At 37.2% G+C, this 17,269-nt stretch overlaps 1 protein-coding gene across 5 annotated transcripts in view; it reads right to left on the bottom strand.

The window, feature by feature from the left end:
- PTPRK (protein tyrosine phosphatase receptor type K) overlaps window positions 1–17,269 on the bottom strand; it is a 604,468-nt gene that overhangs the window by 363,512 nt on the left and 223,687 nt on the right. For all 5 annotated transcript variants that reach the window (XM_043457399.1, XM_043457400.1, XM_043457398.1 and 2 more), the window contains exon 3: window positions 15,905–16,176. In XM_043457399.1, coding sequence (XP_043313334.1) covers window positions 15,905–16,176 — 272 coding nt within the window. The remainder of the gene's footprint in view (window positions 1–15,904; window positions 16,177–17,269) is intronic.

Below are 17,269 nucleotides of genomic sequence, written 5' to 3' on the forward strand. Positions count from 1 at the left end.
AACCACTGGGTACATAAAGCAAATAAAGGATTAGAAGCCACCCAGGTGTAGGAGATCAAGGATTTAATGGGCAGATGGAGGAGAAGAGCATCACCTGGACAGCCTTCATCCTTTATAATAAAATAAAGTTCCCTGACAATCTCAGTGGAAAGAATAAGCTTAAATGAACAAAATTTAGCAATTCTGTTGACAAAGGCAGAATCCCTGAATAGACTTTTTTTTAAAAAATGTGAGTTTGTCTGCCAAAACCTGATTACCTTTCATAATAAATAAATCTCTACCTAGCAGAAAGGGAACTAAATAACAAAAATATCCCTCGCCCCCCCACAGGTTTTCATCCAAAAACGTTGAATGTCACAACTTCAAGAGTCTCGTTTGAACAGATGGAGCTTGAAGAATAGCAATATGGGGATAACCAGCAAACGCTGAGTTGAGGTCTACCTTTGATCTGCTGAATTCAGCCTTCAAAAGAATGACTTTCAAAAATCATCACTGTTATCACATTGCTCCACTGATTAACTCTTTTGAGTGGTTCACAAACATTTAGGAATCAGATTAGCAAATCTCACGACCTGGATTTGGAAACTTCTAAACAGCAAGTCCAACCAACTCAATGTCATCTTTCATTCCTCTTCATGTCAAAACCCTCCACTTCAGCAGACCAATGTGGCTGTCCCCTCACACAATATGATCATTCCCATTTCTGACTGCTGGGGGCACTATCTATGCCTTATCATGGAGAAACAAACTCCTTTTCACTCCTGCTATGCACACCCAGATGCCACTCCATTTTTTCTGACCACAGAGCCTGTGTGTTGCTCCCTTATTGAGCTCATACAAGAGAGCCAATACAGACGTTTTCTGTCTCTCAGAAGACTTTTGTTTCTTCCTATTGTTTTATTGGGCTTCCCTGGTGGCTCAGATGGTGAAGAAACTACTTGCAGCATAAGAGACATGGGTTCGATCCCTAGGTCAGGAAGATCCTCTGGAGAAGGGAATGCTACGTACTCCAGTATTATGGCATTTGCAAATATATGCAAAATCAGAGAAAAATGTATACCAGAACCCCATTTAAGCTTCACCTACCACCAAAACTTGTCAAAACATAACCAGTTTCCTGAGTTGACTTTATATTCCCTAAAGAAAGGCATGAAATTATTTCCATACTTGTTTTATTTCAGAGCCTAGATTAGTGCTAAGCATGCAATGACAACAAAATAAATACTTGCTCGTAGAAATTAAATCCAGTCCACCAAAGTTCTAGACTGGCCCTTAAGTGTTCAGCTTACTTCAGCCAATCAATTCTTAATAGACAAACCATAAAATCGTTCAATGTTTCTAAAGAAATATTAGCAAAAAATAAAAAGAAAAAACTTCCTGAACTGGTATATGGAGGTGGAATAATTATAACCTTACTCTTATACCATCACTTAATATTTAATCAGAAAATCAAATTGTCCTCTGAGACCAAAGCTGAAAAATCATTATCAACAAACACATACCCTGGCACATTAGAGAGGAACTGGAATTCACCTCTAGGAAATCCAACGGAATTCTAGCTAGCAACATAACCTTACACAAGTCAGTTATCCTTTCTCAGGTCCTCACCTCTAAAATAAAAGTAGTTCTTTTCTTAATTAAGAAAAGTACTTTTCTTAATGGTGGGCTATAGTCCATAGGATTGTAGAGACTTGGACATGACTGAAGCTATTTAGCATGATACTATATAACACATATATTTATATATATAACATATAATTATAAATAAGCATATATATAATAAATATTATATGTAAGGTATACATATTCTATATAGATATATATTATACATATTAGATATATATAAGCATTATATACATATGTGTGTATATATACATATATATATATTATGTTCAAATTCACACAAAGTGCCCATATTGACCAAAGAACAGCTAAAGCAGGTTTCAGACTAAAGCAGAAGATGTGTGTAAAAAATAATTAGTAGAGAGACTGAAGTAATTGCCTGAGGCTAAATTATGAAGAACCTCAAATGAAGGCTAAACATTTTGACTTGAAAGGAAACACTGACAAAATCTGAGAAGGTCAATATCATCAAAATAGCATCTGTCCAAAAGTAACTGATTTATAATAGAATTTCAGGCAAGGGAAAACAGTCAGGGAACCATTACAAAGATGATATGCAAGTAGGGCTATGACTAGAGAGCAAGCACTGAAAAAGACTAAAGAAGAATATAAATCTGGAAGATGCACAAGACCAAAAATGAGTAAACAGAATCCCTTGACAAAAATCTTCTAAAAGTGTTCAAACGGTTTCTTGGATGGCAGAGAGCCACATAACTAAAGCCAGGTGCATCTCATGCTAGAAAAGGTCTCCTTTGACCACTGCTCCGACTGTCCCCTCATCCATGGCACCCTCTGCGGAGAAGTTGAGGCTAGATAGCATTACCAACTCAGTGGACATGAACTTGACCAAACTCCAGGAGACAGCGAAGGTCAGGGAAGCCTGGCCTGCTGCAGCCCATGGGGCCGCGAAGAGTCAGATCCGGCTTAGTGACTGAACACTAACAACCGCCTACCCTTTGTCCAACCACGAAGCCCATCTCCCCAGATTTAGGGCCTTCGTCAGCTGCTAGCCCTGTTGCTACAGCATTTCCCTGGTCTTGGCAAGCCTGGGTCCCTCTGCCATTAAGATCTCCAGGCGAAACCCACTTTCTCCAGCAGTTCTTCCTGAACTACTGCTCCGAGCTGTTTTCTGGAACGCCAACCCTCACATCAGCGTATTGCACTCATCCCCTCAGCACTCACTCCATTCGGTATTGTTCTCATTCACTTTCATCTGCTTTCCTCCCTCCCACCACGAGAGTAGGATTCCTGGGAGAACAGGAGCCTTGACACTTATTCAGAACTATATGTTCCCAGCATCCAGAACAGTGCTTGGCAGAAATTAGATTGCTTGATAAATGCTTGTCGAAGAGATATTAATTAATTAATGAGTCATTCATAGTGACCTACAGAGAGAAAGTCAATATCATTGCTGCTGTTCTGGGACACTTACCTTCTTCAGGGTTAGATATTCCACTTCCCTAACATGCTGTAAGAGAATCCCAAATCTTTCCGATTCCATCTTTGACTGCTGGTTTTAGTTGGTGTCTTTCATTTGTAAATAAGAGCTTTAAACGGAATACTTTGAGGCTTTCATTACCTCATAAAACAGATGTAAACTAGACTAGCTATTGCCCCATATCATAGCGACCAGAATTCAAAAGATCACACAAAGTAGTCACTCAGTGAACAAGAACCTGATGATCAATAGACCTGGGAGTGAACTAAGACTGAAAAACTTGCAGTTTAAAACTTTACCCAATATATAAAAGCCCCTCACCTTTATTCTCTACCAAGATTAAAAAAAAAAAAAAGGGAGAGAGAGAGACCATCTCCTTCTAATTCTCATGCATCATGTCACAATATCTAACATAATAGACATACTAAAAAAATAGTTATTTGGTTGTGTTTAATGTTTTGCTTAGAACTTCTCCCCTCCCCAAAACAAGGCAGTAGATAATAAGAGAAAAAAACATAAAAGAAAATGAATAGCAACCAAAATTTAAAAAAGGGTAGAAATCCACTCCAATATTTATGGACCTAAACCGGCTTCACCTCTTCATAAGTTTAACTTGTTGAAGTTCACAGCCAAAGCAAAAGTGTCTTAATAAATATTAACCCAGAGAATCACTATATCTGTTTCCAAGTATTATATTTGTGCTGTTGTTGCAAAACTCCAGGATCTAAAGATGTTTAAGTTTGAACCAATCTTTGATCTCTATGTGCTAGAAATGTTCCACTCTTTATTACTTTATTGAATCATTACCTGGTATAAATTTAATACACCTTATTTTTAAACATAAAATGAGAATTGATTTACTGCTTTGAGAAAGCTGAGAAGAATGATTTTTTAAAAGATCATTCAAAGAATATTAGGAATCTAAATCTCATCAGGGAATTCCAGTGGTGTGTGCAATGGCTATTTATATAACTAAATGCAGAAATAACATGTAGTACCTAGTTTTATAATGACAGTTTAAAAATCCCTTTTGAAAATCAAGACAGCTAAAATTAACCAGAAATTGTCCACCAGATTACGTAAGTGGATGTTTTAATTTACAAAGTCCAAAGTCTGTTTTCCTTTAATTTCCCACTTGTATTACAAACAACAGAATAATTATTCTATACATTATCAAAAGGAATAGTAAAATAGATACAAACTACAAATATGTCTGACATTTCCTTTTTTATTTTCTACCTACTACATTCCTTCAATTTAAAAGCTTATACTAAAAGACATAATTACACCCTTTCCTTTTTCCATTATGTTGTAAGAATGGAAACTGAAATCACCACAGCAAAAAAAATAAATTTTCGATAAAAACATAATGTCACCCAATTTAATTTTGTTTTTCCCTTGATGAGGAAATATTTTGTTACACACCGTGTGCAGTCTAAAATAAAGAAAAATCAGTCTTTCTCAAGAAAATGGACAGAGGAGGCACAGAAATTCAAGTTGCACAGAAACTTGAAAGACCACGGAGAAGAAACACCAATTCTAATTGACCATCAAAGTAAGCAGACAAAATAACTGAAGGAGGAACTGATTTTAACCTGTTATCTATAATTTTCTTACTGATATGATATTGCATTTATAAATGGTATAGCATTGTCAGATTAAATGGATTAATAAACGGATTGGAAGGAATGATTCCTGCCCCTTGTATTTCTGAGTTTGGCTAGGGATTCTGTCCCAGTTCAGTTCATTTGCTCAGTCATGTCCGACTCTTTGCGACTCCATGGACTGCAGCACGCCAGGCCTCCCTGTCCATCACCAACTACCAGAGTTTACTCAAACTCAAGTACATTGAGTCGGTGACGCCATCCAACCATCTCGTCCTCTGTCATCCCCTTCTCCTCCCACCTTCAATATCTCCCAGCATCAGGGTCTTTTCCAATGAGTCAGTTCTTCACATCAGGTGGCCAAAGTACTGGAGTTTCAGCTTCAGCATCAGTCCTTCCAATGAATATTCAGGACTGATCTCCTTTAGGATGCACTGGTTGGATCTCCTTGCAGTCCAAGGGACTCTCAAGAGTCTTCTCCAACACCACAGTTCAAAAGCATCAATTCTTTAGCACTCAGTTTTCTTTATACTCCAACTCTCATATCCATACATGACTACTGGAAAAACCATAGCTTTGACTAGACAGACCTTTGTTGGCAAAGTAACATTTCTGCTTTTATATGCTGTCTAGGTTGGTCATAACTTGTCTTCCAAGGAGCAAGCATCTTTTAATTTCATGGCTGCAGTCACAATCTGCAGTGATTTTGGAGCCCCCCAAAATAAAGTCTGTCACTGTTTCCCCATCTATTTGCCAGGAAGTGATGGGACAAGATACCATTATCTTAGTTTTCTCAATGTTGAGTTTGAAGCCTACTCTTTCACTCCCCTCTTTCACTTTCATTAAGAGGCTCTCTAGTTCTTCTTCACTTTCTGCCATAAGGGTGGTGTCATCTGCATATCTGAGGTTATTGATATTTCTCCTGGCCACCTTGATTCCAGCTTGTGCTTCCTCCAGCCCAGTGTTTCTCATGATGTACTCTGATATAAGTTAAATAAGCAGGGTGACAATATACAGCCTTGACTTTCTTCTTTTCCTATTTCAAACCAGTCTGTTGGTCCATGTCCAGTTCTAACTCTTGTTTCCTGACCTGCATACAGGTTTCTCAAGAGGCAGGTCAGGTGCTCTGGTATGCCCAATTCTTTCAGAATTTTCCACAGTTTGATGTGATCCACACAGTCAAAGGCTTTGGCATAGTCAATAAAGCAGAAATAGATGTTTTTCTGGAACTCTCTTGCTTTTTCAATAACCCAGCAGATGTTGGCAATTTGATCTCTGGTTCCTCTGCCTTTTCTAAAACCAGCTTGAACATCTGCAAGTTCAGGGTTCACATGCTGTTGAAGCCTGGCTTGGAGAATTTTGAGAATTACTTTACTAGCGTGTGAGATGAGTGCAACTGTGGGGTAGTTTGAGCATTCTTTGGCATTGCCTTTCTTTGGGATCAGAATGAAAACTGACCTTTTCCAGTCCTGTGGCCACTGCTGAGTTTTCCACATTTGCTGGCATATTGAGTGCAGCACTTTCACAGCATCATCTTTTAGAATTTGAAATAGGTCAACTGGAATTCCATCACCTCCACTAGCTTTGTTTGTAGTGATGCTTCCTAAGGCCCACTTGACTTCACATTAGGATGTCTGGCTCTAGGTGAGTGATCACACCATCATGATGATCCAGGTCGTGAAGATCTTTTTTTGTATAGTTCTTCTCTGTATTTTTGCCACATCTTCTAAATATCTTCTGCTTCTGTTGGATCCATACCATTTCTGTCCTTTATTGTGCTCATCTTTGCATGAAATTTTCCCTTGATATCTCTAATGTTCTTGAAGAGATCTCTAGTCTTTCCCATTCTACTGTTTTCCTCTATTTTTTTGCACTGAAAATGTAAGGAAGGCTTTGTTATCTCTCCTTGTTATTCTTTGGAACTCTGCATTCAAATGGGCATATCTTTCCCTTTCTCCTTTGCTTTTCACTTCTCTTCTTTTCTCAGCTATTTGTAAGGCCTCCTCAGTCAACCCTCTTGCCTTTCTGCTTTTCTTTTTCTTGGGGATGATCTTGGTCACTGCCTCCTATACAATGTCATGAACCTCCGTCCATAGTTCTTCAGGCACTCTATTAGATCTAATACCTTGAATCAATTTCTCACTTCCACTGTATAATCATAAAAGATTTGACTTAGGTCATACCTGAATGGTTTAGTGGTTTTCCCTACTTTCTTCAATTTAAGTCTGAATTTGGCAATAAGGAGTTCATGATCTGAGCCATCGTCAGCTCCCAGTCTTGTTTTTGCTGACTGCATAGAGCTTTTCCATCTTTGGCTGGATATACTGAGACAGATATAATCAATCTGTCCTAGTAGGATATATATTTTTGTTCATCTTGGTAAATGGAGATCAGCCCATTTGTGGGTGCTCAGTTGCCAACTCTTTGTGACCCTATGGATGGCAGCCCACCAGGCTCCTCTTTCCATGGGATTCTCCAGGCAAGAATATTGGAGTGGTTGGATAAAGAGGCATGGAAAACAAGGAATCAGAACTGAATTAATCTCGAATCAACAAGCTAAGCTGAACACAAGTGAGTGAGCAAGAGAAATATGGGCATCTATTCCACTCTTTGGAGCATCTGTCTTCCTCCATCCCCTTGGATGAAACAAACTCCTAAGAAAAGTCATCAACTGAACAAACACTGCCTAATTCTGCTTACTGCTCATTATTTTTCCAATCTGTTAAATGGGAAGTGCATTAATTTCATGGAAATATTTCTCAAAAGAATTAGTGGAGGCATACCTGGCAGTTCCTGCTACACTAAATGAAAACAAGTATGATATAGTAGAATAACAAGAGACTTCTGTCATATACTTGCAATAGTAATTGTGTTACTAGACTCATCTTCATTTGTTTACACACTGTAACTTTCATCAGTGAATCAAAGCAAACAGAGTCCAAAGGAAAAGTAAAGCAGGTGTTCTATAATAAAGGCAAACACTGCCAGGAACCAGAGAGAAGTCACCCTCACAGGGTGATCATTTTAAAGAAAAACAATGACAATAATAATGTGGAAGTTTTGTCAAATCTATTGGGAATACTTTCAGTGAAACAAACAGGGAATCACTAAGAGTAAAAATGAGCAGCAGAAAGCTGATTTGTTAAGAGCCCATCAAACAGAAGGTATGGTGCTACTGTTAAAATGAGCCAGAATGCCCATGTTAGGCAAATACCATTACCAGAACTTAAATAAGCCTATTAAGTTATGATTAACTTCAGATGTCACTGATATGGCTGAAGTTCAAGCTCTTTAAAGAAAAATTAAACTAGTAAAGAGGAAAAGGGGAATAATTTTGACCACTTCATAATCAGCAACTTAGTCCATGCATGAAGATAAGAAACATTCACTTGACACTTGATCAAGTATTAAAACAAGGTAAAGGTGACATATATGGAAGTATCTAGCTCAATGTTTTCTTTTTTTTCTTTTTTTTTTTTTAGCTCAATGTTTTATACATAGTAGAAACTCAACAAATTATCCTTCCTTCCTTTCTTTCTATTCCTTTCAATCATTGACTCATTTTATCATAGTCCTATTTACAATTTCAGGTATATAGCTTTGTCTTCTCTCTGTAACTGGACTGAAAAATATTAACTGCTTCATTCATAGATAGATACAAATACTTTTAATTTTGCCATATATCTCACTTGTGCTATCTACAAACAATGTGTTGAGAGGTGGGATTGTCTGAAAGGTCAACAAAGATGTGACATGATATAATAGGATGTCTTAAACTGCACGGGAGAATACTCAACTAAAAGCTGCTAGAATGTTATTTTTATTGCTATTGTTGTTGTCATTTTGCCTGAGAGTAGGACCCTGGTTCCTTCCATACTTCCTTCTGCTACCCTCAATTTGTGATCTTCTTTCTCTGAGTTACAAAATAATTGCAGTAGAGCCAAGCATCATGTTTTCATGCAACAACACAGATCCCTTTTTAATAAGGGAATAACATCTTTCCCAGAAGTCTCCCAAGTGACTTTCCATCATAGCTCACTGGCTAGTGCTGCACCACTCCCATCTGCAAAGTAAGCTGGGGAAGTAAGGGAGGTGGAAAAGTACCTGAAAAAAGTGAGCAGAAAGACTACTGAACAGAAAATTCATAATATCTACAATACTGTCGTATAAAATAATGAGCCAGAGTCATTTATAATGGTTGTAAATGAAGACGTTAACACCTACACGATATCCCTAGTGAAATGGACTGAATTGTGTCCCCCGAGACACCTCACTAAATTCATATGCTGAAATCCTAACTGCCGATGTGATTGTATTTGGAGACTGTGCCTTTAGAGGGTAATTAAGAACCCAGTTGGCTAGAGGTAAAGAACCTGCCTCCAAGGCAGGAGGCATTTGACAAGGTTTGGATCCTTGGGTGGGGAAGATCCCCTAGAGAAGGGCGTGGCAACCACTCCAGTATTCTTGCCTGAAGAATCCCATGTGCATGAGACAAATGCTCGGGCCTGGTGCACTGGGATGACCCAGAGGGATCGGGTAGAGAGGGAAGTGGGAGGGGGGATCGGGATGGGGAATACATGTAAATCCATGGCTGATTCATGTCAATATATGACAAAAACCACTACAATATTGTAAAGTGATTAGCCTCCAACTAATAAAAATAAATGAAAAAATAAATAAATGATCCTTTTTACCAGAAAAAAAAAAAGAATCCCATGGAGAGAGGAGCCTGGCAGGCTATATATAGTCCATAGGGTCGCAAGAGTAGGGCATGACTGAAGTGACTTTGCGCAAGGTCAAAAGAGTGGGACCCTAATCCGACTGGCCTGCTGCCCACAAAAGAAGAGGACAGGGCACCAGAGCACTCTCTCTTTATTATGTGAGGTCACAGGGAAAAGGTGGGCACCTGCAAGCCAGGGAGAGAGAGCTCTCACCAGAAAACAAATAGACCAGCACTTTGATCTTTGGCCTTCACACCATAAGAGAAATAAATTTCTGTTGTTTAAGTCACTTGGTCTGTAGTATTTTGTTATAGTGTCTCAAGCAGACTAGGAAAGAAAATCCATCTAGGAAAGAAAAATATTGCCACCCTCCTTTCTTCAGTGGGGCTCTACACAGTTGGATAAGGACCAGTAAAAATTGGAAGCATCCCAAGAGCTACGGCACAGGAGTGCTATCCTCTTTTCCTCATGCTTTGCATGGATGGTTCATGAGCGTGCTCTAATTTCAGCCCCTCTCCTTCAAGAGCAATCTTTTAGAGACTTTTTATTTATGTAAACAGTCATTTGGTTTAAGTCCCAATCTTCTTGGATCCAAAGCAGCAGTATCTCTGGAGTGCAACAAACATTCCGCTGCCAAAATATCAGTGCAATACATGTTAACATAAACCTTTAAAATGGAAACAAAAATAAAAGACCCCATGCTTGTCCAGTTCTTACAGTTTTGTTTTGTTTTTTTTAAACCAGTGGAAAATGTTAAGAAGAAAATGGCTTGCAAAAGTTCAGTGTTTATTTCTCAGTGAATTAGGGGGTGAGAAAAGAAAGGCACATTCTGCTATATTATCACTTTCCAATTTCAGGCCAAACCCCTGTAGCTTTCATCACGCATCATTTTTGTGATTAATGATGTGCACCCAGTTAATGGAAAACAGCAGATTAGGTTTCCACTAATAGTTTTGGAAGTTATGTCTGCCTGCCTCATTTGGTAACAACCTCACTGTTCAGTAAGAAACTAATGGATTTAATCCCAAAGCAGAATTTAGTTTTACACATTTAAGACAGGTCAGATTTCCAGAGTGGAGAAAATTATATTCTTAGAGGTGTGCTATGCTTCAGTTGAGATTTAACACTGAGATAATACCTCATGATATTTGGGTTGTTTTTTGTTTTCTTTCTTTTTGCTTCTGTTTAGTGAGCAATTAAAAAATTTACAGTACTTACTTAAGGTCTATAAAAATAGGAGGAATTAGCAACTTGTAACCATGGCAAATAATATGCATGTAATATGATATTTTCTATAATTAGTACACTAAGCTAAAAAGACATCTATTGTTCTAAAGACACAGGTGAGAAATAATTCCTTATGTATTATTGTATCACTGCAACACTTATGTCAGAAATAAAATTCACATTTGCTAGTCCTGTTTCACTAGAGACAGAGCTGGTTAACCAAAACAGAGCTACACTAGAAAGCAAACTAATCAAGGAACAGAGAAATCAAGAGGCAAGAATTCTAGTTCCATTTCTGTCTCAATTACTTTGGAAACAATTCTTTGTTTTCATTTTTCCCACCTCATTTTATATCTATCCCTCTTAAGTCATTTAATAATTCACTAAATTCCCTAATTCACTCCCTAATTCACTTAAGCATTTAGTAATTGCTATTAAATATATATTACATTAAATATATATTGTTTCAAAGCTTTATCTACGCATATCTCACATGCCCACCTGGACGAGGCTCCTTAAAGGCAGATCCCACCTCTGATTAACATTTTTATCTTTACATTTATTTATCTTTACATCTTTATATGGCCAAACTAGACTGTAAGCTTCAGGAAAAGAGGGATTTTACCCATGTATCTCCAGAAGTCAGCATGATGTGCTAATAATGTGTAAAAAAATCAGACATTTTAATAAATTAAAAACCTGAAAAAAAGAGTGGGGTGGAGAGGAATGAATAGGTGTAACACAAAGGACTTTTCAGGCAGTGAAAATACTCTGATTCTATAATGATGAATATATGTCATTATATATTTGTCTAAAGCCTTAGAATGTATAACACCAAGAGTGAACCCTAAAATTAACTACAGACTTTGAGTGATCGTGCTGTGCTGTGCTAAGGAGTTTCAGTCATGTCCGACTCTTCGAGACCCTGTGGACTGTGCCAGGCTCCTCTGTCCATGGGATTCTCCAGGCAAGAATACTGGAATGGATTGCCGTGCCCTCCTCCAGGGATCTTCCCAAATCAGGGATTGAACCCGAGTCTTTTATGTTTCCTGCATTAGCAGGCAGGTTCTTTACCTCTAACGTCACCAGGGAAGGCCCTTGAGTGACCATGATATGTCAATACAGGTTCATCTATTATAACAAACACAGGTTCATCAATCATACCTCTCTGGTGGGAGCTGATAATGGGAGAGGTGAGAACCAGGGATACAGAAGGATGTCTCTGAACCTTCCTCTCAAATTGTCTATGAACCTAAATCTGCTATTTAAAAAAAAAAAATAGTATGCTTCACAATTAAAGAAAAATGCTGAGAACTTATTAAATCCAACAGAGTTCATGTTATTTTTTATTTATTCATCATAATGTTAACCTAATTTATGATAAACACCCACTGTATGAGTAGTTTACTACTATTAACTCATTTAATACTTAGAAAACCCAATGAGACAGGTACTGTTGTGATCTTCATTTTTCAGATGAGGAAACTATAGTCAAAGAGATTAAAGAACACCCCCAAGACTGCACATCTGCTAAACAGGAGAGTCAAGATTCACCTAAGACGTGCTGGCCCCAGAGTCCATGGGCCCTTATCCTAATCTTCCAGGTAACCAAAATTCATTATTCAGAGAATCACTTTTGCCTTTATTTCACAATTTCATGTATCTTTTTTTTCAAATCTGAGGTTTCTTGAGGTTGAAAATGAGTAATTAAATTACCGCATCAATCTTCTCTTTAGGCATCTGATAAGATGGAATCTGTGGGAAGGGAAAACCATACCAAAGATATATTGCATCTTTTTCAGATATTTAGTTCAACAGAAAAATGGAAAAAAGAAGGACTGGCTTGCAAGGAGCATTTGTTTTCACTTCCAGGATCGTGATTTTTATACAAAAGTTATCCCATACTATTAATAATTAAAAGTAGTACTATTCTCAGCCTATTTTTGATTGCTTCTGTTGTTATTACTAAAGTTTGGTGAAAAGGGGCTGTACAAGATGACTGGTCAGATACAGGATGGTTCAAGCAAAGACAGACAGGAGTCTTCACTAGACAAACAAAAGGAAAGGGAGTTAGAAAAATGAGCAGGTTCAAACAAGCAAACAAAAAAAGGGTAAAGAAGAAGTCCAGAGACTGTAGGGTCTCTGGAGAAGAGAAGTTGAGAAAACTGTGGAACCAAGGAGATCAATTTCTATGAATATCACAATTCTACTTAACCTAGAGTCCGGAAAAATTAAAAATAAATGGCATTTGTTTATGAATAAAGAGTAGACTTGTACAATGGCACATTGCAATGGCTATATTTTAATTTTTAAAAATACATAAAGATTCTACATTAATCAATAGTCAAAGGTTTTTCATGTTATTTCCTAATAGCAAAAATCCTACATAAATACAGTTGTTTCTAATAACTGTAAAACAGATACTACCAGCATCTGAATGACAAAAATCAATGAAAACATCAATCAAGTAATTTATTGAGCACTAAGCACGTGAATAAAAAATATTCTACTCTGTTATTTTCTCTCATTGATTGTTAAGTTTTGCAGGTTAAGGAAAAGGATGTGGAAGCAAAGTAATCACGTAAGGAAAGATCTATTGCTCAAATTTTAGTCTGCAACAAAGAGACATTTACCCACAGGTTCTATGTATTTAGCAATCATTTTCTCAGACAAAGAGATCTCCAAAAAGATCTCACTGGCCAGGTTGAAACTTGCACAGGTTCCTTTTGCATGGTTTTATTAAAGGTACCACAGGTACAAGTAACCTAGGCAGCTTTGTCATGCAAAATGAGACTGAATAAAGAAACATTCATCCAGTTCTTGGTATGAGAACTCAACATTAAAAGCAACAGTACAGAAATCTGCGCCATAAGGAAACGTTATGGGGGAGGGGCTGGGGGAGGAGGGGTGGACTGGGAGTTTGGAGTTAGTAAATGCAAACTATTACAAATAGAATGGATAAACAAGGTCCTACTGTATAGCATAGGGAACTATACTCAGTAAAGTGTGACAAACCATAATGGAAATGAATATTAAAAAGAATATATACATATGTATAACTGAATCATTTTGCTCTACAGCAGAAATTAACACGACACTGTAAATCAACTATATTTCAATTAAAAATAACTAAATAAAATAGAAATTACAAGTTGGTTGAAAAAAAGAGAAAGAAAGAAAATGTTATATCAATGATTCAAAGATAGATCTTACCAAAAAATAGGAGAAAGCATAATGTATGCTATTTCTAAGTTACAAAGGATCAGCAGTATGATACAACAGATACATTATTTGTTGAATTTACCAAAATCTACCTCTATGGGTTTTTATTTCCAAAGATATAACTAACAATTTGATCCTTTAATGAACTATTTATGCAGGTAGCAAACAAAAAACAGGGCTGAATATAAGCAAGCTGACTCTAGAACCCAAATTTTTAATATTTCTGCTAGGTTTGTTATCTGAGCTTCAATTTATTTTGAAGTGAAGTGAAGTCACTCAGTCGTGTCCGACTCTTTGTGACCCCATGGACACCAGGCTCCTCTATCCGTGGGATTTTCTAGGCAAGGGTATTGTAGTGGGTTGCCATTTCCTTCTCCAGGGAAACTTCCCGACCCAGGGATCGAACCTAGGTCTCCCGCATTGTAGACAGACGCTTTACTGTCTGAGCCACCAGGGAAGTCCTTTAACTTATTTTAAGGAGGCTGAATTCATTGACAGCTTTGTTTTGCTGAATCGGAGCTTTTTCTTTTCAGTGTTATGTTAAGCTCCAGTAACAGATTATAAAGAAATTAGTACAAAGACAATGTGCTGTGAGGTGACCCAGCAATGACAGCCATCAGCCCACTGTTGTCAGAGATGAGCCCAGTAATCTTGCTTCAGTGCTTTTAGCATTCGTTTTACACAGCTCCATCCACTCACCTACCATATAAGCAGCCCTCCTATTTGCACCCTGAAGAAGCAGATGGCTCTCCAGGATTGCCGAGAAACATCCTTCTGTTCAGGAATAATGGAATCAACTAGCACCTAATAAGAATCCACTGAAATCTTCATAGACACATAACCCTAAACGGAGAACCTTACCTTTAGAACTATAACTGTGAAGCAAGAGACTTTTAATAAAACAAACAAACAAAAAAGCAATTCAAAAACAAAGCAATTAAAACAATGGATTGATTCCCTCGCCCCTCTTCCCAGGAATAAAGATAAGCTTAACATGCTTTATTTTAAAGTAGAAATAAAACTGTTATTACCTTATAAATTACTCACTGATGATAATAAAAATATACTTTTACATAATCCATCTCTGTTAAGCTCTATAATAAGCTACAAATAGGCAGATCTTTTAAAAGTTTAAATTCTATAAGATCTAGCACAGAAGGGAATTTTTAGGAGAGAGAACTTTCTCTTACCAGGTACTGAACCTCACATGAAGATTACTTAACAACTTTCCAAACTGGTAAATGGACTTTTTTGGTTAAACCATATAAACTCAGTCACACAACTCACAATGTAGGTACTGACACTATTCATTGTTCAGTTTACTCATAATTAAATCAAGCATTTGTGGGGAGTGGAATCCAAAGACCATGTTTGGTTGGTCCAACATATGGACCATGTTTCTTTGTTAGTTGTTTTTTTTTTAATGGTTGGGCTGGAAAAGCCCTGATAGGTCATGTACAGAGAGACTTTCGAGTCATAATGAGTAATTAGACAGTCAAGTGGCAATGGAATAGAATGAAGCAGCCACTTAGTCACTAGAATGAAGACTCTAAGCTGAAATCCTTTAGTTTTACCTTGAAGCCAGAACTCAAATTCTTGGTGAGGCTTTGTTTACTTTTTTTTAACTTTATGTAACTGACAAAATATTTAAAAATTATTGAAGATGCCTCTCCTCAGATAACATATTTCATGAAGTCCTATTTCATGTTTATTTTTAAATATTATTTTCAGGAAGTTATTGAACCAATCCAGTCTGAATATTATGCTCAACTCAATAAGACTATTTCTTCCAGAACAGAGATACAGAAATATGTCTGTCAGTAAGCAGCTCTTTGCCAAACAACCAACAAATTTTGTACCTAAACTACCTTTTTCCATATGTTGAAATGTCTTCTGTACTTTGAAGATTTTGTGCCAATATATTTAAACATTTTCTCAAGAACAGTGGTGGAGGAGGACGAAAGAAATCATCTCTCATTCCTATGGGGCTAGAATTTACCTCTAAGTATTATATACACAGTGAGATCCAATGACATCAAATCATGAACCAGAAAAGAACAGATGATTACCTGATATTCATTGGGCCAAAAGGTGCTCACTGCTAGCTCAGCCCGAAGCCAGTCTCTACCTGTGATTCCAGTCACATTCCAAATTGGATTGGCAAGAGGTCCTTTATTCACCCTAACCAATATGTTCAAAGTTCCAGGACTCAGCCCCTTCTGGCTGTATAACAGGTAACTGAAGTCAATACAGTGAGTGTCGTTCTCCTTCATTGTAGGCAGCTGAAGTCTGGCTTTTTCTCCAGGGTCATGATCTGAAGAGTCCACTATCATATAGGAACCTGAAATGATATCACATAAAATAAGATCAAGTAGATATATAAGCAAAAGGGAAAATATAATAACAGAAATAAAGCTAAAAATGATACCAATCTATTCTTAATATTAAATTTAATTTAAAAAGTTTATGTCTTCCCAAACAGAGATATAGAAAGATATCAAACAAGTAAATAGATGAATTGAATTCATAGTGGGTAACAGACATTGTTCAAAGTACATAACATGTACAAATTAATTTACTCTCCACAACAATCTGTTATTATTCCTATTTTACAAATCAGGAAACTGAGGCACAATTAGTAACTTAAAGTCAAATAGGTCATGCAGAGCCTGGTTCAATCCAGATTCCCACCCTAAATTATCTCTACTCTTGCTAAACAAACGTCTTTTAGCAAACAACCAAAGAAATGTATTATTGGTCTGATTTACAGAGGGAGTGTATTATTCCTTTCCCCACCCATAATTCTAACGCAGAGAGGGCTATGAGTACAGGCACTGGAATCAATTTCTGACCCCAGATCCCAAGATCATCATGTATGCAAGTTGTGTGACCTTTTGCAATGTACTAAAAACTCTGGACTTGCTCAAGGAATAAGGATACTTTGCAGTGTAAGTGTGAGGACTGAAGTGTAAAATGCCAAAATTTCTAGAACTGACAATTGGACACAAAGCAGATTCACCTACTTGGAGCCTCTTCTGCTAAGTTGACAGTTGATCACCACTCCTATTGTCCTTGAATCTGCAATAGTCTCTATGGTATTATAGAGCTACCAGATACCTGGTTTGAAATCACTTATCTACTCCACTACCTTTGGCTTAGTAAATATTCATTTGGAAATCTGACAGGAGGAAGAAAAGAACATAAAGAATCTCAGCCTCCCAGTTCCTCATACTTCCACCCTCAAACACACTTGTGTGGCAAGCAAAGTCATACACAGATAAGTGTAAAAATGGGATTTGAACATTAACTGCTGATATTAGTCCAAGGACCTACTTTAAAAAAACTACCAGTTTTTCTCATGTCCCTGTGGATGTTAACAAAGACATATATTACAAAAATGTAAATATTTACATTTCAAGTAATGATACCCATTT

This window comes from Cervus canadensis, chromosome 33 (genome assembly GCF_019320065.1).
Source record: "Cervus canadensis isolate Bull #8, Minnesota chromosome 33, ASM1932006v1, whole genome shotgun sequence".
Taxonomy (NCBI): Eukaryota; Metazoa; Chordata; class Mammalia; order Artiodactyla; family Cervidae; genus Cervus; species Cervus canadensis.